Source organism: Aspergillus saccharolyticus, assembly GCF_003184585.1.
Source record: "Aspergillus saccharolyticus JOP 1030-1 unplaced genomic scaffold BP01scaffold_31, whole genome shotgun sequence".
NCBI lineage: Eukaryota > Fungi > Ascomycota > Eurotiomycetes > Eurotiales > Aspergillaceae > Aspergillus > Aspergillus saccharolyticus.
In genome coordinates this window covers 24,727-43,549 of record NW_020290641.1, presented here as the reverse complement: position 1 = coordinate 43,549, position 18,823 = coordinate 24,727, and the positions used below count along the sequence as shown (strand labels likewise).

General features: G+C 51.0%; 5 protein-coding genes across 5 annotated transcripts; all 5 read right to left on the bottom strand.

Annotated features, from left to right (window-relative positions):
• Positions 1-1,856: 1,856 nt before the first annotated feature.
• BP01DRAFT_302246 (MHYT domain signaling protein) lies at positions 1,857-4,357 on the bottom strand (the record flags this gene model as incomplete). The annotated part of the gene is made up of 4 exons (XM_025572064.1): positions 1,857-3,284; positions 3,348-3,533; positions 3,583-4,147; positions 4,206-4,357. The coding sequence occupies 4 exons, from the start codon at positions 4,355-4,357 to the stop codon at positions 1,857-1,859; spliced, it is 2,331 nt and encodes a 776-aa protein (XP_025428790.1).
• Positions 4,358-9,934: 5,577 nt separating this feature from the next.
• Positions 9,935-11,220, bottom strand: BP01DRAFT_324413 (thioredoxin family protein). The gene is made up of 2 exons (XM_025572831.1): positions 10,718-11,220; positions 9,935-10,649 (listed from the first exon to the last, which is right to left on the bottom strand). The coding sequence occupies exons 1-2, from the start codon at positions 10,750-10,752 to the stop codon at positions 10,352-10,354; spliced, it is 333 nt and encodes a 110-aa protein (XP_025428789.1). The 5' UTR covers positions 10,753-11,220; the 3' UTR covers positions 9,935-10,351.
• A 915-nt stretch (positions 11,221-12,135) lies between these two features.
• BP01DRAFT_302412 (uncharacterized protein) lies at positions 12,136-14,499 on the bottom strand (the record flags this gene model as incomplete). The annotated part of the gene is made up of 2 exons (XM_025572071.1): positions 12,136-13,410; positions 13,483-14,499. The coding sequence occupies 2 exons, from the start codon at positions 14,497-14,499 to the stop codon at positions 12,136-12,138; spliced, it is 2,292 nt and encodes a 763-aa protein (XP_025428788.1).
• A 1,107-nt stretch (positions 14,500-15,606) lies between these two features.
• Positions 15,607-16,214, bottom strand: BP01DRAFT_359036 (uncharacterized protein). Its single transcript, XM_025575576.1, has one exon. The coding sequence runs from the start codon at positions 15,979-15,981 to the stop codon at positions 15,676-15,678; it is 306 nt and encodes a 101-aa protein (XP_025428787.1). The 5' UTR covers positions 15,982-16,214; the 3' UTR covers positions 15,607-15,675.
• Positions 16,215-16,486: 272 nt separating this feature from the next.
• On the bottom strand, positions 16,487-17,246 carry BP01DRAFT_359035 (uncharacterized protein). Its single transcript, XM_025575575.1, has one exon. The coding sequence runs from the start codon at positions 17,073-17,075 to the stop codon at positions 16,911-16,913; it is 165 nt and encodes a 54-aa protein (XP_025428786.1). The 5' UTR covers positions 17,076-17,246; the 3' UTR covers positions 16,487-16,910.
• Between the last annotated feature and the right edge of the window lie 1,577 nt (positions 17,247-18,823).

Here is an 18,823-nt window from a genome sequence, read left to right as displayed (position 1 = left end):
ACCCTCCGTCACCTCCAACTGATACATCAACAGGAACATCGCTGAAGTGTAATCTAAAACGTCCCACATGCGCGCGATGCTCTCTGCGCCACAATATGTGTGTGTGTGTGTTTGTGCGTGTGTGTGTGTGTGTGTGTGTGTGTGTATACTAGCCCTTGCGTGGAACAGTCCGAGCAAGATGCGTCGCCCGGAATCGCGAGTGCCGCCCTAGACTTTGAACCCGAGGATACTAATAGTTGTCAGCTACTCAAGCATGGAATCTCTCGGCGAGATTCGGTTCGACCTTGTTCGACCCCCTTGACGCCAATTTCGGCACCTGGTCTCCGCCTCCTACCACCATCTCAACTTGCTTTGCAGGCTCCGCAGTAATGGCCTAGAGCTGCCCTCTTCCCCTGTTCCTGCTGTGCATCTCCCAGGATTCAGGATTGCCGAATTTGCACTCAACCAAGGGCCTGATGCGAGTCCTGGCCAAATTCTATTGCTTGAGAAAATCAGAACATGGAGCTTCTATTCCGGAATTTCCGAACCTAGCCTCAGATGCTGGCTGAGGGCTTCCAGATTCCGCCGAAATTTCACTCCACACAACTGATCTCACATTCGCAGATGCCCCGTCCGCTAGCAACTTGCAACACGTTAATCAAAACTACCAGACCCCCTTTCCCACTATGTGGTGATGCACATTGGCGGATAAACAATAGAAGTTGAAGTCGTGAAAAAGAACTTAAGCTATTCTAAATACCCCGGGTGCTTGGCCCATACTAGTATCCACATGACCAACAACGTTGACTAACAAATGGCAAAGAGGCTGATTCATACGGTCTTGCTCACAGGTGTGTCAAGTTGGGATACGCTAGCTGAGCTGGCACGGAGGGTAGTTGGGGTGTACTGTAACTTTCTCTGCATGTGTCTATCTTAGTTGATAGATAGTTAACCCAACCGGGCTTAGAGTATGTACTGTATCTGACAAAGACGAGTTCACAGAAATTGTGACGGCGCTGAATACTCCTAGATCTCCATCGCAAGTTCAACGACTAACATGCCATGACCGATGACCCTCGCTGAACTGATCATCTGCTAGGGGACCTGGGTCCTGATTCGTCAACCGAGTTTTTGTTTTCTATCCAGCACATAGGCTTCTGGTGGTATCAAGGTCATCCCAAATATCAGGTGAACAGCGAAGTGGTTGTATTCTCCGCGAGGTTTCACTATCGTTGAGCACTGAGAGTGATGGCATCATGCAGAAGGTAGTTACAATACACCAGACCATAAGTCCGAACCACTTGAGCTCTTTAATTCAAGGAAATTCTAGTCATGTTCTATAGATTGTCCCAATCTTCTTCAGCATTATCTATCTGAGAAACTAGTATGTCTGGTAAATGTACAAATGTTTAATCCCCGCTTGTGAGAAATAGTACAGCAGAATTTGTTGATGATGAGTTATCTCCTCTCTAGACCTTATGCAGAACATGAGTCAGGAATGAGGAGTTGGTCGTAACTCAAGTGAGATATCGAGTGAGAAGGTGCGTGAGCCCGGATGGTAATGCCATCACAAGCATCTGCACTGATGCGACAGGTTGTGCCCAGAAGCCACCTCGTGTCTTGCATTTGGGTGCCCGCAAGCACCAATGCCAACATGGGCATTCAATCTTGAGACAATGAGGGAGACTGGCAAGGTGCCAATCAGCTCAGATCGACCCTTCAGAAAGTCGTACCATGGGAAGGTACCTTTCCTGCTCTGCAAACAAGTTCGTGCGATCGTGCTTGCTCTGCAAAAGCCACAGCTGTTCCCGTCGGGTGCGGTCATCTCTTAACATTGTTGATAGTATTCGATTGTATTTTCCGGAATGGTCATCACCTCATCCAGTCATTACAACCTGGAGATCTGCATCCGGCCGCAGTCGAATTCCCGACGAATAGCACAGATTGTACAATTCATCCACATATGTGCTGTACGCCATATCTCCAGCTACCACTGTCGTCCGAGAGGCATGTCGCGCCGTGTTGAGCGTCTGTTCCGAAAGCTTGGCCACATCGACCTTGACCTCCTTGCGAACCATGATATCGCCCAAAGGCGAGATATCCGACCAGCTGTCCGGCGACCGTTGCTGCACCACCGGGGTCGATGGCTTGCGCATTGGCCAGAACTTGAAGACGGATGATTTAATAGGAGAGGCCGTGAGTTCGGAGTCCGTCGCCGAGCTGGTGCGCGCGTCGGAATAGTACAGCTCTTTGCCGAGTTCCTTGGCAAAGCCCTCTCCGCCACCAGGGGCCTCGTTCAGTTGCTGCTGGACGCGGAACAGGCGCAAAGGCGCGAAGGTGTAGTTCGGATTCGAGACCTGAGTGTCCAAGTTGCCGACGACGCAGAACGAGAGAAGTGTACAGCTGGTGGCGTCCATGGTGTTAGGCGTACGGCAGGGTGCAATCAGCGGTCGAGCTGAGAACCGCGCAACAAGGTTGATATCCGGCGGGAGTGTGGTAGAGAGGGTCGCCATGGCATGAATGAGCTGCTCGCGAAACTCATCCGCCTCTTCGTTTGCTTGTGCCGCAGCCGATCGAAGCCAGGTCATGCAGGTCGATATAGTCCATCCTTCCAGGTGGGATAAGAGATCGAGATGTTGAAATTGGAGTCGCTTGATCGATAAAGTCGCCGAAGGTAGAGGATTGCCGGTTCCCTTGGCTGTGAGCACCTCGAAGTGGTCGTAGATGGTGGGCCGCATGACAAATGATACCAGATGGACCCCGGGCAGATAGCTGTGGCCGGATGTGGCGTAGTCGCGCATATCTCGAAGATGCATCCCCAAGGTTGGTGCGGGAATGTGCATGCGACTGGACAACGCGGAGGTAACGTTTTCAATCGCGGTGAAGCGATACCCGGCCGCGGCCATGCGATTGGCTTCCTGTTTGCTCAAGTGCCGAACCGTGAACATCATCTGCCCCTTACTCCCACCGAGCCGAGCATAGCCCATGGCTCGCCCAAAGCACGAGCCAGGGGCACTTGTGGTCAAAACATCATTATATAGCATCCCGAGGCTCGGCAATGGCTGGCGCAGCTCGTCGGCTAGATCTTGCGCGGCAACGCAGAAATGGCGCTTGAAAAGCTCGTCGAAGTCTGTCTGGAGCTCGTTCTCCTCGTCCAGCCCGTCTCCTTTGGTGAAGTAATCGTCCGTCTCTAACCGAGCTCTCATGAAAGGTACCACATCCCTGACAACATTCCAGTTCCTGCTGGCTCGGAAGGCCCAGAGGAAAGCCGAGTGAGACCGTGTTAAATCATCATCGTTAAAGGTCTGAGTAGTTCCAGGATACGTCAGTCAAAATCAGTCAACCGAGGCTTGCCGAGCCTGACGTACCTTGCCAAGGTAGCGATCGACAATCTTGCGATTAGGAAGCATTGCATGGGGCGTGACCATGATGCGTCCTTCCGCGTCGAAGAAGACACCACTCAGGACGAGCTGCCGAGCTTGTGTTTGCAGCCGTCTCCGACTACCACCAGCCACTACCGCGCAACAGGTTAAGATCCCGCAAGCAGCGCATGCCTATATGCCGTTAGAATGAAATTCTAACCCAGAATCCAAGGTGACCTACCAGAACAGCACAGATAATAACGGTTTGGCTCCTGGAAAGCTGGCTGCTGTGATGAATAGTGGCATCATGTTCCCAGTAGGTAGTGCCTACGGCAGCAGTCCAGTGCATACCAGAGACGGCACAGGCCAGGAAACAGCCACAGATGCCTCGTCTCCACCAGCTGTCCGTCCAAGTAGCTTTCCACCGGAAGAAGACTGTCAGTGCCGTCGTACTAGCGAAAATGGCAATGAGGGTGGCACCGACGACATTGGCAACGTTATAGGAGCATCGGTAGTTGCTGATGCCCAGCTGACCAATGTAATGCATCCCGCAAACCGCGCCGCCGGCGAGTACGCCGCCCATGGATATGCGAATATGGCTCGTCTCCTCGCTGGCGCCGATCGAGTAGAAGGCAACAAGTAGAACGACAACCGGTAGTACGAAGGAGACACCAGTAAAGGTCATGCTATAGACGATCTGGATTTGAGAGCTACCGTCTCCGAGGACAATGGCGCGATTCCCAATAAAGTGCATGCACCAGATGCCAATGCCTCCCATAACGAGTGAGGAGGTAAGGAGAAGATACCTGGCTAAAGGTCAGAGAAGGCCGGAGCCGCAAGTGGCAGAGAGGAACAGTAACTTACCAATTGTACAAACCCGCCCTGGAAGTCCGCCGGTGAAGCAGCTCCAGGGTGGTGGTACATCCCATCATGCTCACGACATATGAAAGAAAGATATAGCCCCCGAGGTAGGACACAGAGATTGACTCTTGGAGGAATCTGTCGGTGAGCCGCATCCTCTCAACAAGGGGTTCAGTTGACAGCCAAGTTCGCCGAAGAGGGTAAGAACCACAAGAGAACGATAAAGGTCGAGTCACTGCATCTAGGACATTGAGCCTAGAGGTTTACAAGAGAGCGGAAGGTCAATGGCGCATTGATGTCTAAGGAAAGAATGAGGAATGAACCCGATACGGGGAAGCCCCGTTGTTCACAAGGGCCGATGTTTTTAATATAGCACAGGAAGGTTGAGCTGATATCTGTGCCACTCACTCAATTCGCGGGTCTGGCCGAACTCCTCCAGAACTGAGGATCTCGGGGCATGCTGCATTTAAGGGCAAAGAATATATTAAGATTTCACCAGGGCTAATCGGCACGAAGCCATGGATTCATTCCCCTCCTACGAGACTTGATTCAGGACGTTCATTTTGCGCGTGCGGAGCAGTACGAAGGCAGGTCCCGCTTTTCAGTGGCCATGCGAGCCTGGCAAAGAACGGCTGTGAGGGGGAGGAGAGCACGATCGGAGGCCATCGGGAATGTTTTTCAGTAGCCAAGACTGGGTCCGATTGCAGCAGTAAATCGGTTCCAGAAATCCTGTGATCAGGAACGATGGAGTGGGGACTGACACTGGCGAGTCACGATCCAGCCCTGCCAATCAACCACGGCCTGGGATGACTGTGGTGCTCATTTGCAACCCAGTCAGCCACAGCAGCTGAATGTTAATTTACAAAAACTGGGTCCAGACACTGACCACTGGCGTATCAGGGTATATGATCTGGCCAATTCTCGGGCATATGGGCTGGAGGAATTTAGGTCGGCGGCGCCGTCGCTTGATTGTAGATTGCGCTCGTGCTCGCTCCTCTCCGACGGGTCATTTGCTCTACCCACTCACTACGGGCAGATAGGAAGGCCAGGTGGTGGACGCGAGTCAAGTGTGGCATTTTGCTCATTAATTCAAATATCTGTACGGAGTAACAGCCTTGCTAATTTGGACGCAGAGCGAATTAAGGCCCCGAGCCGAAGGATGTGCGCACTAAACCAGTGCCTTGGTAGTCGTCATCCAGGCCTGATGGCCAGAAACTACTGAAGTCCGTCTCTGAAGGATGAGAACCAGACAGTTCCAAGGATCACAGCCGGCGGTATCGACCAAACAGATCGGGACATATCTCCATCGCTAGCTACCCATGACGCCGGTGTGAACCAGGATGCTGCAGTGGCTTGGAGGCGATGACACAACAATTGGGACAAGAGTCTCGGGGAAATCACCACATGGGAAGGACCCTGGGGTGGTTAGTGCGCATACCCGTAGCAATTGAGGCCGAGGTTAACCCACTTAGAAGATGAGTGGCAGTCTGGGAGATCAGGCTGGCAGTCACAGGTGAGACACTAGGAGCAAAATCTGTGAAGTGGAGCAAGAGGAATTGAGAGTTCCCCGGCCAGAAGGACTACAGTCCCAGAAAGGTTTAGCGGCCCGAGACTTTCCCAATCGTGGCCAAACGCCAGATCGAGGCTAGCGGCAGCTTCCATCCAAGCGATGCTCCCTCCTCATCTTCGTTCATGAGGAGAGACTCCAGCAGCCCACCATAAGCGATTAGAGTCAAGCTCCGCTGTCACGTTCATCTCCACACATCTGACTCGTTCTCAGACTATGCGACTTCGAAACCGTCCTTGTTTACCACAGTTCCTACGGCACACAGTATGGACTTGAAACCCGGCCACTTTTGGCTTGTCCATCGAAGCAACCCACCCGCTGACATTTTTTTCTTCTGTAGTGCCACGCACTGGACGGCTCCCGGTCCGGAGAGAAACCACCGTGGGCGATAAACCAAGGTAACGAACTCATGGCTGGCCAGCATCTCGTCTGGCTGCCTTGTTTATCTCGGGCTACGATTCGAATTGAGGCAAGGCTTTAGCACGAACCGAAACTCACTTTCGCCCCTAGTGGCTTGGTTCTAGACGCAACGACCACCGTGTGACCCGGACCCAATTCGATATACTCTCGGTGGCGGAAACATGGGAGAAGTCGCGGACCTTCGGCAAAACATGCTGTGGTGGAATTATCTTTTTTTTTTTTTGTTTGGGTCGTTGGTGTCCATCCAGTCCAGACCAATGCTCATGGTCGGACCACAGATTAAGATGACAATAAGCGATCGCAGAGATTGATAAAGATCGTACAGGTTCAGGGACCGACCTCGTGGTATCCGGAAGAGGCTTAGCGTCGAGTTATCTGGTCAGGTACTGACGCCACGGAAGTTACCGAGTCTGAACTTTGGGTTCGAGAAAGGGCCTCAATTTTGAAGTTGTGAAGGGAGATAGACTTTGACTTGGGGAAGTTTGAGTCTGAGTATGCTTGATTGACTTGTTTATTATGATCTGTAAGTGACTAGGTGTGCTAGAGGTCAGTATAGTTCGCTGTTGAGGGACGTATTGAATTCTACACGAACTAGCTGCTCGACTTGAGAGCGACTGATTCACTCCTGCATGTAGTCGAATGCCTGACTTGTATGCACGTTCGGTGGTTACAGGTCGGCATTACTGTCTGCACGGGGTCAATAGCCTTTGGAGGTGCATGCTCAGCAGTATGATGACTCGATGCGCTGGATCTAATCAGTCAGTCCACACTGGTTGAGTACTTCGGGGTTTCAACCCATAACTACTAGTACCATGCACGACCCAAACAAACAAACCCAGCACAGTAACGAGCATGGACAGCATATAGATCTCAATTTTGAGGAGTTCGCCCATGACAAATTATGTATGCTACGAGTTGGGCTAGCAATTCAGTTCGCGGGTAGCTTCTGCAAGTCGACAGGTCAAAGCAACCATATTCTTGAGTCTACTGCATGATCTACGCTTTCAGTCGGTTTTTCTTTTTGTATTTTAGTTCGATCTTTTTTCACCAAACACCAGCCATGATTACTTCTGCGTATCCCTACACCAAATGCAACAAAACCACCACCTCATCGAAATACATACATAGTAACATGCACAGCAGGGAAAGCCCCACATCCACCCTCGCGAACCACCTCCTCTTCCTCCTCTCCATCCATCCCACCTGCATATCCGGCCACCACAAAACATAACGCCGCATATCGCATATCTCTCGCCCGCCCGCCCCCACATGCGACTTCGGCAGAGCAGATCAGCCCATATGCCAGACTCCATATTTAACACCGCACAAACCTGTCACCGCAAGAACCTTCCACGCAAGCGAGTTTCAGATTGACATTGGAAGTACCACTTCAGAACCACTGCACACTGCACAGGGCGATCGGTCGGCGGCACCAGCCGAAGTCCTCAGTGCTCGTCCAGAGTCCAAACCTAGGAAACCAGGAAAACATCCCCGCTCTTGTCCCTCAGACGAAACAGCTCTCCTCAAATCTCAAAGGAGCTAGCAGCCTACCTAGCCGAGATTCCTGTGTTTCCGATCACCGACTCCCATCGTGAATATTCGTGAACCATAATACAGAGTTGATAGTTGTGGTCATATATCTCTTGCGAGATATTCTGCTGACCCTTTATCGAATGTGGCCGGGGGGGGGACAATGCTCGTTTTCATGTTGCGGCTTCTGAATGGCAGAAATACAATCCTGACTACTAGCTACAGCACAGCCAGTACTGTACCGCACAACAACAACAGGCATTGAGCACCACTGATAAGTTAGTATTCCCGCCGGAAGAACCGGACACAAATCCCGGAACAACTAATTTAGAAAAAAAAGTAATATATGTCGTTGCTACTAGCCGACACCCCTAGTTGGCTGCAGGTACTGGTGCTGGCCAGTGAGGGGTTAAATCAACTAGTGGAGTTGATTGATTAATCTCTATATTAAACAATCTCGACTACTAATTGCTTGAAAGCCGTCGGAGTGTGTTTGATTGAATATATTGATGAAAAGGGGAAATCGGACACCCGGTTTCCTCTCCAGCATTGTTATAGACACAGAATGCAGTACACCCTGATCCATTGTTTAGGTAGTATGTACTGTACTGTACGAAGCACGATGAAGTCCCCCCTCCCTGTGATCGGTGTTGCATGCACAGTGCATGCATTTTCATGCAGGGGCATACATATAGTACCTGCATGCGTGTTAGCTAAATCATGTGCCGAACGTATGTGACTCGGCCTGTCTGCCTAATTCAATGGTTATCTGATCTGGAACGACAACGGAGTAGACGAACTACTAGGTCAACTCGTTGCTCTTCTCTACCCTGTTTAGCGCCATCAAACCATATCGATCTTCCTGTATCGCGCAGTCAACGCTTACAATCACCCTAGTCTGCCATCGAGTGCATCTCCTGGGCGATCCAGCAAACACGGATTTGGACAAATGCGTTGGAGCTCCTGACGACGACCTGGAGCGGAGAAAGCTACGGACGAAGGGTGTACCAGTATGTACTGAGTGAAAGCTTTTGTATCAGAAGAGTCGGTTCTCTCGCTCGAGAAAAATCGAGCAGGGAGCTACAGACATACCTGCCTACCATTCTGATGCCGCCACAGAGGGTTCGTGACAGGCTCGAGTACAGGGGCAAGATCCAATTCATCCTAGGCCCCCCTCAAAAAACGATACCACTATCGATAAACCCCAAACAAACCATCGCAAGTACAAGTCTTATCAGCTCGTGGCTGTGCTTCTTGGTTCTCAACCGCAGCCCTCGCAGCCTCGCATGCCTTTCCAAAAACAAAGCTACCACTGATCCCAGGCCTAGCAAATGAAAATCCAATCCAGGCATTCAGCGCCAGCCAAATACTGGCTTCACAAGTTCCCAATTCGGGCCAACCCAAAGGACCAAAACTCAGGTGATATTCCGAGAACTGCATGGGTACCATACTACTCAGGCCATGCATAACTCCATTCCATCAGGCCCTCAGAACTAACATCTGAACATCAGCAAAGGTCCTTCAGGCTGCAGGTGATGGCCCTGCCGAAAGTATCCACCGATGTTTCACTGGCAGGACTAAGGTAGATCTGCATATCCCAATGCTTTGCTGGAAAAACGAACCGTACTTCCCAAGCTACGGCAGGGAAATCACAAGCAAGGAAACTCGACTATAGCAGCGGACCTGAGTACCGGCACCCCGTCCGACCATACCATATCCATGAAATCCATCCAACAAGACAAAACCCGACCATCATCGCGTCGGACCAATCGCATTCCGGGTCAAAGCGAGCCACAAGATAGCCGATATAACCCCCCATATAGCTCTGATGCCGGGGCGTGAGGGTACATATAATATGTGTCCAGAGATTCGGGAAACAAGCAATGTCACAAGTCGAGTGGTCTCAAGCTCACCACCAAGCGCCAAAAACTGTTTTCACCTTCCACTGACCTGGATTATACTTTGCTCGTCGATGTCATATTCAGCTCTGTTCGGACTCGGCATCCGGATTCCGGAGTACAGAGATGGGGATTACATAGCTGGATCCTGGCTGAGCAAAGCAGACTCCAACAGTCCTTAGCGGAGCGATGCTTGGTGCATGATGGAGATGTATCATGCATGGTGGGTTGTAATGTACAAAGTAGGTAGTATGGGAGTGGAGACGATGGGTTTGGCATGCAGCGAGCGAATCACTCTCCAAGGCGGGGTTATGTTTGCATGCATGGATTGCATTACAAAGTAAAAGCTTTCGTGAGGGTTGTTTCTATGCAAGGTGTAGATCAGATCTAGGAGTACTTGGGTGTAATTGACAGCACTTTCCTTGGGGAGATAAGACTCAGTAGCGGGTGCATTTCTATGTATTGCTAGGCTGCGTTGCACAATGTATACAAGATAACATGATTGTTAACATTGAACCAGACACAACACGAGCCATGCAACCATCACTGTAATACTACCACCAAGGCGAACGCTGCGAACACTAACGAACATTCTGCAGAAACCCATCCCCCCAAACTCCAATAAAGCCACTACACCACCAACACAACCTACAACCAACCACAAAAAGAATTGCTCAAAATATTATCATTTCATAAATTCCTAGACACACAAAACGACACCACTCCGCTCAAATCTAAGCAATGAGAGCCTTGATACCAGCCTCCAGAGCAGGAGGGTTGGCACCGACGACATCGTTAACCTTCTGGCCCTCCTTGAACAGCATGAAGGTGGGCATGGCGCGGACACCGAGCTCGGCGGCAACGTCGGAGAGCTCGTCGACGTCGATCATGTAGAACTTGGCCTGGGGGTAGCGCTCGCTGAATTCAGCGACCTTGGGGGCGATGGCCTTGCAGGGACCGCACCACTCGGCGAAGCAGTCGAGGACGACGGTGTCCTGGGAGTTGAGGACCTTCTCCTTGAACTCCTCAGCGCTATCCAGAGAGAGAATTGTCAGTTATACTGGAGGTGGCTGATCTGTGAGGCAGAGAGGGGAGCTCACGTCTTGATTTGGTGAACGTTGCCGTGGTTAGACATGTTGGATTGTGTGGGGTTGAATTTGACGGAGGGAGAATGAGAGAAAGAACGGCGGGTCAAGATGTTCGCGGCGGGGAAGCGCTGGACGAATTTGTTGGAACGTAAGAATGTAGAGGATGGAGTGGAAATTCTAGCAGAGACGGAAGAAGAAGAAGACAGGCGAACGGATGGTTTAAGACTGAGAAGAATTCGGGACAGAAGAGATTAGCTCGGAATGGGTTGAGGAGGGGCTGAGGCCGAAAAGGAGGGGCTGCAATCCGCAGTTTTTATGGGTGGGCGCAAATGACGTTGGCCGCCTCTGACTAATCCCCGCGGTCGAAGCCAGGCGGTGGAAGAAGATTCGAAAGGGGGAAGAAGCTGTAGCTTACCAAGTTCCCATTCCGCGGGAAAGGCGCAGCAGATTCGACGGATTTGTCATGTTGACAGGAGACTTCTTGCAGAATAACTATCTTACACAGTAATCAATCAATGATTCGGGGATGGGAGGGAATGGCTCGCCGGTCGGGACACACAAGGGTTGTTGGGCGGGAAAAGTGAGTGCAGTTTCACTCAGATTCCAGTGCAGCATTATTTGGATGACGTGATCCGCCGCTCCGTCGCTTATGAATAGCGAACGGTCTGGACAGGCAGATGCCGTCTAAATGCCTGACTCATGCCTCAGGCTGGTCACAGCCCTTCACCTACTTTGATCTGCTGAGCCGTGGCCAATCAAATACGAGGTATGGACATAGTCTCATGCCTACCTCGTATCTACAGAGTACCTTACTGTATCCAAGAAACTCAACAATGATTCTCGGAACCATGTAGACATGAAACATAGTCATTAAAAATGGACGAAATTGCTTGTGATGACAATACACCCTAACAAGGACAATAAATATTCTATATGCCAATATGTGCATTGAACTGAAACGGGAGTGCTTGATTTCTATCAAAGACGCAAATCTGCACAAATCAAATACTAGCATTTGACCGGCGCTCAAGGCAAACTCCTTCAAACTCTCGCTGATGTGGGGGTATCAACAAATGCAAGAACAAAACCTGCCAGCAAATTGGAAACCGAAGGCCTGGCTTGACGGGCAGTGAAGGTAAGACGGAAGGGTATGGCTACTTCAAGCACCATGGAACTAAATGCGAATCCATCAATACGGGAAGGGGTCGCGGAGAAGGCAAGAGAGCGACAAAGGAAACAGAACCAAAGGAGTGACTCGGGGTCAGCAGGGGAAAGGGGAGTATTACATGAAATTAGATGAAGTGAGACCGAGCGACGCAGATTCGGTGCTTCTCAAGTCTCATTATATGGAAAGGCCGTCAAAAAGTGACTCATTAGTCCAGGTAGGTGGTCGGAAAAGAAATCGGGTAACCACAATGCAAATCAAGCACTCAAAGAGCACGCCCTCGGTCGTACTCTTCGTGAGTGTCGAACTCAAAATCAGCAGAGTGTTCTTCAATGGGACTGAACTCCTCTTCGGCAGAGAGAATGGTTCTAAGCAAGCCCTCATTTGACTTAGGACGGACTGTTGGGTTCACCAACACGGGACGCCTGGCAACTTGAGCATGCCAAGTTTCCTCTGCTGGGTCTTGCGTATGGTCCGTAGTCAATACATGGTCTTGCTGAGTGCCTGCCTCATATCCAGCTCGCGAAGACTCATCCTGCTCAGTCCCAGAGCTCGGAAGCGGTTCATTCACCGAGACTTCGTCGCCTTGGAGGGAGTCCTCGTGGCCTTCCTCCTCAAGCTTATGTCTCGAAGAACTTAGACTGGTCCGGAGTGGGTTGCTTGGCTTTCTCTGCGAGATGCGGCGAAGGAACTGCCCTGACATCCATGATCCCTCGGAATCGATGGACGCTAGTGATTGCGACAGCGGAACGTTATCGGGATTAGCGTCCCAGCTTTCGCCACCCCACGAGTCATGATGATTGTTGCGAGAACCTGAGGCAGAGCTTGGGATAGGGTACTGAGTTACCATGTTGATATCAGAAGTACCATCATCCCTCTCGAATTCATCGTCCACTTCCGGTATGTCGGGCGACTGTAGTCTTGAATCTGGCGGTGAAAGGGGTTCATCACCGAAGTGTTCCGTGAATTTGGATTGGGAGCGCTTGATCGTGCCCGTGCCAAGGAATGCCTTGGGGGGAACATACGGGGCCGGGCCGGACGAGGATTGTGTTTGAACTTTGAAGAAGGACTCGTGCGATGGATTCGAAGGCTCGGGACTTCGTTCCTGGAAACGTTCACGGTAACTTCTCTTCAGGCGTGAACTTCCCCGGCGGAAAATCGACGTCAGGGCATTCACACGTCCACTGCTATGGTCTGACAGACGCCGGTCGGAATCAACGGTCCTCGAGATATCTGACGTTGATTCCCGTCCTATACCATATAAGTGTGACGACGTCGGACTATAGACCCCACGCCTTGACGGCGAATGAGAAGGGGTGAGACTGCTGCGAGACATTCCCATCTCGGTGGATGGAGCAAAACTACGTCGTGGGACCACCTTACGCCCACGGATAGAGCTTTCGTCAATATTGCCAATCACATGCACACTCTCCGGGGTTTCGCAGCCTCGCCCCTCAGAATCTTTCGAGGCGCTTCGAAGCCATGACCCTGAAGGGGTACCACTCAGAAAAGTCTTGGTGTCATCAGGCCTAGAAACACCCTCAGCGAAAGAGACTGGACTAGCCCGACTACCAATGGGGCGGCCCCTCTGGGTTGTAGATGGCTCCTCTACCTCAACTTGGGGCTCGGAAGTGGGGAGATCAGCCGCATCCTTGTCCAGGTGCTGCTGCTGGTCAGCGGCTTGTTGCAGCCTGCGTTGCAACTTTTCCTGGTCTTCTGCCTGCTTCCTCTCCCTGCGCCGACGATCTCTTTCCAACAACTCTCGTAAAGCACCCGCGTCCAGTGCATCAGCCAGGTCATTTACCCTCTTACTGGCATGGACATTCTCATCATTCGCAGCAAATGTCGGCACTTTGTCTTTCTTGTTGACTGTCTCGGGCAACTTCTGGCCTTTCGTAACCGGGCCCTTGGGAGCTTCCACATATCGGATGATTGGACGGGGGGTCCAAGCGGCGAAAGTGTTGACTTTGAAGGTGTAAGACTCAAGAACGTCGGATAAGGACGATTCACCTGAGTCACGGACGGACAAACTGACGTCAGACAGGTGGCGATCTGACCGACGACTCGGGGCCCTGAGGCCTTTGCGGGTGTCGATAGAGAAATGCTCACTAGGGAGCGGCGACGGACGGCGGGGAATATCAATCGGGGCAGAAGCCATCAGTCTAATCTCTTGTTCTCTGGCAATCTCATATGCCTTGCGTTTGCTTAGTTTCTTCTTGAGGACGGCCGGTCCACTTGCGGTTCGCTTCGCCTTCAGAAGTGATCCAGATCGAGTCAAGGAAGGCATGTCATGGCTTGCGTTGGGCTGTGAAGTGTAGCCGTCAGGACCGAACCGGGAGGATAGTTGCCGATGTCCCCTCGAAGCTGGTTGCTCGCTGTGTGACATGGATGGGGGGTACTGGCCTGATCGAGGGGCTTGGGGAACATCGTGCAAAGAACTAGGGAAGTCTTCAGTGGGTGAAATATGTCGGTTCTTCTGACGTTTCGAGTGTTTGCGGAAAGGTTTGCTGCCTAGTTTGCTGCCATCCAAGCTGTGGCGAGGGTCCTGCGGCGGGACCTCTGTCACAGCAGGAGCATCCAACTGAATTGTGTGCCGCTTGTTCTTCCGACCGAATGGCCATATCGCCATGGCGTCAGATGAGGCGAGCTTCCTCCCGCTCACGAGTCGAAGTGGACAGTGAAGTAATCGGAGGCGAAGTTGTAGTGGATGACTGGACTCATGAGGGATGACGAAATGAACTAAACACGCGACCACAGAGCTTAGTCTAAGGTTGGAGCCTGAGGCAAGTTAAAGGGCCCAAATCAACCAGGTGACGAAAACGGCGGATAAGAGGAAGAGAGGGAGAAGAAGAAAATGTTGGGAAAGAGGAAAACGAGAGGAAGAAGAGTCGAGACTTCACGGATTCACGATCGGAGTTGACAGGTGACGGAGGCGAACCGAGACATTCAGAGCGATGGGGAAATGCCGGGAGCACAAGGCCGTTCTAGCGTTATGGATCTGAAGAAGGATGTCCCAGGCGGTGAATTGATACAGGTACGTAAAACGGTACGAGAAAGTTGAGACTCGGGGGGATGAGTGTAAAAACGGAGGGGATGAAGTGGGGATAGAGGGGGAGAAAGGGATGTGACTATTGGTTTAGAACGAACGGGTAGATCGGAGGACTAAAAGATATGAGGTATGATGATGATGATGATGATGGCTGTCACGGTTCAAGAGCAATGGTGTAAAGGTAGTACTATGCAAGTAGTAGGAGTAGTAGGAGTGATAGTGAGACCTAAGGCCACGCCACATGGAGTGGCGGAAATCAACCTTCTCCGCGATCGTCCCCGAAGAGGAAAGAGATGTCCAAGGGGACAAAGGAAGAAGGGGACTGCAATCCTAAATGGGAGCGAGGGAAAGAAAGGCAGTCCAAGAAAAGGGCGAGGAAGTCGAAAAGAAAGGAGAGAAGGAGAGAAACAAGAGAAAGAGGGAAAATGAAGAAGGAGGAAGGGGGATGAAGAAGAGAAAAAGAAGCAGCAGCAGCAGCAGTAGTAGTAATACCTAGCCCTGTATAGTGTATCTTTGAGCCCGACTGGGGAAGAGGAAGAGAGAAAAACAAGAGCCCAAAAAGGATGATAGTCGATGAGAGTCGGCGAGGGACTGTGAGGGCCGAGACAAACAAGCCGCCCGTTTCTGAACCAGGGGAACTGTTCGGTTGGTTACACACTTTCTTTCCCACCCCCCCTCCTCCCTTCTGGGGCCGTCGCCGGCCGTCACAACAGCTGCTCCGTAAGTAAGTTGCTGTTGTGGGTGGTTCATGATAGATTATGGAGTCGCATTTGGTATCGAGGTATTATTGGACTCCCTTTTCTCACCCCTGCACTCGATGGGATAAGTGATTGATCGATCAATAGGATGGGTTTGATTCGACTCTATCTGCATCATTCCGGCTCTTTGACTTTCTCTTCTCTCGTTCTTTCGTTCTTCTCGTTCTTTCTTTCTTTCTTGCTTTCTCTCCCTCTTCTTGTTGGGTACAGCACACACATACATACATCCTGTACCGTCAGTACATGCAGATGCCAACCACCAACCGTCAACCGCCAACCGTCTGTCTAGTGTCTTGTGCTCCATTCCTAGTGGGCAAGGTGTCATGCGGGAACTAACGAAAATCACCACCTCGATATTGAAAGACAAAACCAAATTCCAAAACATGACCCGAAACGGATAGATAATGATGCGGGAATTCTCTTCGATTGTGGAGACGCATCCACACTTCTGTGAAAAGAGTCAGGTACTCGGTAGAAGCCCAATCCGAGTCTTTATTATTACTTTCAAAATGGAGTTAACGAGGAAAAGGACGGAGAAGAAGTTCATTGGTACCTGCCTTAGAGTAACCGCCCAGTGCGTTGTAGTAGTCATGTATCTGCCGGAAAACTCCACTCTAGAATCCACCCTCCCAGCGTCCAGAATTGTAGCGCACAAGCTAGCCAGGTAAATCGCTGGGCTGAGAGAGAAAAGTTACTTACCAAGTCTTACACAGTGACTGACTTACTTACATCGTACTGTATCTCATTCGTGCTGATTAGCGATTGGGTAAACGAAACTACTGCACAACACATCTCTGATTGCCCTACGGTGCAAGTATGTAGACTAAAGATACCTTATATACTGTGGTACTGTGTATGATGGTAGCACTTCACACTCTGATCTGGTCCGATCTATAAACCACGTAAATCAGTTGTGGTCTTCGGGCGGCGGGCAAGGCGCTTTCCTCGGCCATCGGAGCCGATTGTGGTGAACAATGGAGGGGAATAGGGTCAGTACCATACTCATCAACGCGTGTTGAGAAGCAAAACAATGCATTGAACCGGTAACTTATATAATGGACAACCGCATTGGAGTGACCTCTAGCTACAGTTGAGGCCTGAAAATGCTCAGCAAAGCCTCTTCGTCATACCCATGGTTTAGATAGCTGCAGGTCACTAGTTAACCCATCGCCGCCTGGGCTCGAGATATCCCGAAACTCAAGGACGTTGCTCGTGGTCGCTCAGGGTCTTGAATCATGCAATGACGTTGAACCCTTTCTCTCGATCTCGCCCAGCTGATATTGAGAGCGCGGCAAAACCCCCTTCTTTTCTTGTCTGGACCGGGCGGAATTGGGAGGCGCTGGGCAATATCATCAGCAGCAGCAGCATGATTATCACGACAACCCACATCATCGCCATCCCAAGTACTGTGTACAATACTGTCCCCTGTGATGCATAACTCAGACGGGTATACTGTAACGGGCGCACTCTTGGGACCCAAGAATCATTCCCGCCCACTCCTGGGTGGATCCTGTGACAAGACCGCAGCCCCGGAGGTTCTGAGACTAGAGAATGCCCAGAGGGGCCAAAGGACGATGCAGTTGGGATTTTGTAGTGGAGACAATCTGAACCATAAATGCGGCGCTAATTCTTAGCTCGCTCATAAGCAGAAAATTCGAGGAGAAAAAGGGCAAAAAGAAAAAAAAAAAAATGAAAATGAAAGAAAAGCCGCAAAGGAAAATACCGGCCGATACAGAATCAATTTCGGACCATGACGGGATGCACTGCAGAAGATTCATTGATGCGGGTGCATTAGACTACTGACCTTTACAGTTGGCAAGGCAAAAGCACCTACTCTGTATTTACTTGACTACATATCAGTGCGATGAATGATATCTATCACACTAGGCGCAAAAGATGCTGTCGAGCCTTTTCCACGGCCCAGTGCTGACTACTACTGCCTCGGTGCGGGTTACATACGAGAACAGAAAGACTTCTCCCTTCGCAGCAGCTCATTTCCCGCCGTTGGGGCTGCTCAAGATTAGGTACTCCGTAAAAAGTCGTTAAAATCCCGCCCGTCGGCCGTGACAGCCTCTTCTTGACAGGTCGAATGTGCCGTGGTCCAAGCGTGCAGAAGCGTGACGAGCGCATATACCAGAGTTTTGTAACGCCCATCAGCCTGGGAGAGCACAGAATGTACCGACGGTGGGTCGACAGGTAGCTGTTGCGAGTGTCTACATGTACTATGGTATAACTACCACAGTGATATTTCGGAGACACTCGCTTCGCAGCACTGCGGTCTGTTGACTGTCGATCAAGGTCCGAGGTGTCCATTGATTAACTTTCTTAACGCGATTTAGAATCTTCCCTTAGATTGGGCCCTCGGCAACATCAACGTCGACTTGCGTCAGTGGCTCACTCGATTTTTCCTCGCGCAACTCCTTCGCGAGGGCTGAATAGCGTCAGAGACAGACACACAGCAGAGTACGGACTCCTAGTTAGATCTAATTTCTCGCTAGTCCCGCGACTGGTCACGGAGTCATTAACCCCCAGCTGTCCAATTTCCTGAGTTTACCCCCAGTCCTCGGCCCTTGCAGATGTGGTGTTTACACACGCCCGACCGGCCCGTGACCACAGTGTGTGCTCTGTACTTCGTCATCGCTGGATGCCTAGGGAGTTAACTGGGTAGACTTCTGTCTGCTCAAAAGTCTCCGAGTCAGATCGTGGGCTGAATAGCGGTAAGCCTGAAGGATCCGCTTATCGGAGAGGCGTGTCCACCCTTTTCCCGGGCCTCTGCTGAGATCTTATCCAGTGCCTCATCGGCCAAAAGACCCGGGATCTATTAATCGGCGCTCGCAGCGATTCATTCATCCTAGAATTGACTATCAGTCTAAGACAATCTTCTCATTGAAGGAGGAAGGAAAATTTCCTGGAGACATTCCTGACAGATCCTGCCCAAAGTCTGTTACCAATACCCCTTCCCCAAACCCCAGCGCTCAATGCATATCAGCAGCCAGTTGATCGCCTTGTTCCTGCGTCTACACACTTAGACCCAAAAGAGAAAAAAAAAAGACCCGTCCAGATTCCAATTCAATGGGCGGAACTGGTGAGACATTCCGCCTGACTAATCCCTATCATACCCACTGTAGAAGAGGGGAAGAGAGGGA

Excerpts from the sequence above, each read along its gene's own strand:
- BP01DRAFT_359035 (XM_025575575.1), bottom strand. The coding sequence starts at position 17,075 with ATGGCGATGATGTGGGTTGTCGTGATAATCATGCTGCTGCTGCTGATG.
- BP01DRAFT_324413 (XM_025572831.1), bottom strand. The coding sequence starts at position 10,752 with ATGTCTAACCACGGCAACGTTCACCAAATCAAGAC. Across the intron at positions 10,650-10,717 it reads AACGTTCACCAAATCAAGAC|CGCTGAGGAGTTCAAGGAGA; the intron begins GTGAGCTCCCCT and ends CTCTCTGGATAG.
- BP01DRAFT_359036 (XM_025575576.1), bottom strand. The coding sequence starts at position 15,981 with ATGGAGCACAAGACACTAGACAGACGGTTGGCGGTTGACGGTTGGTGG.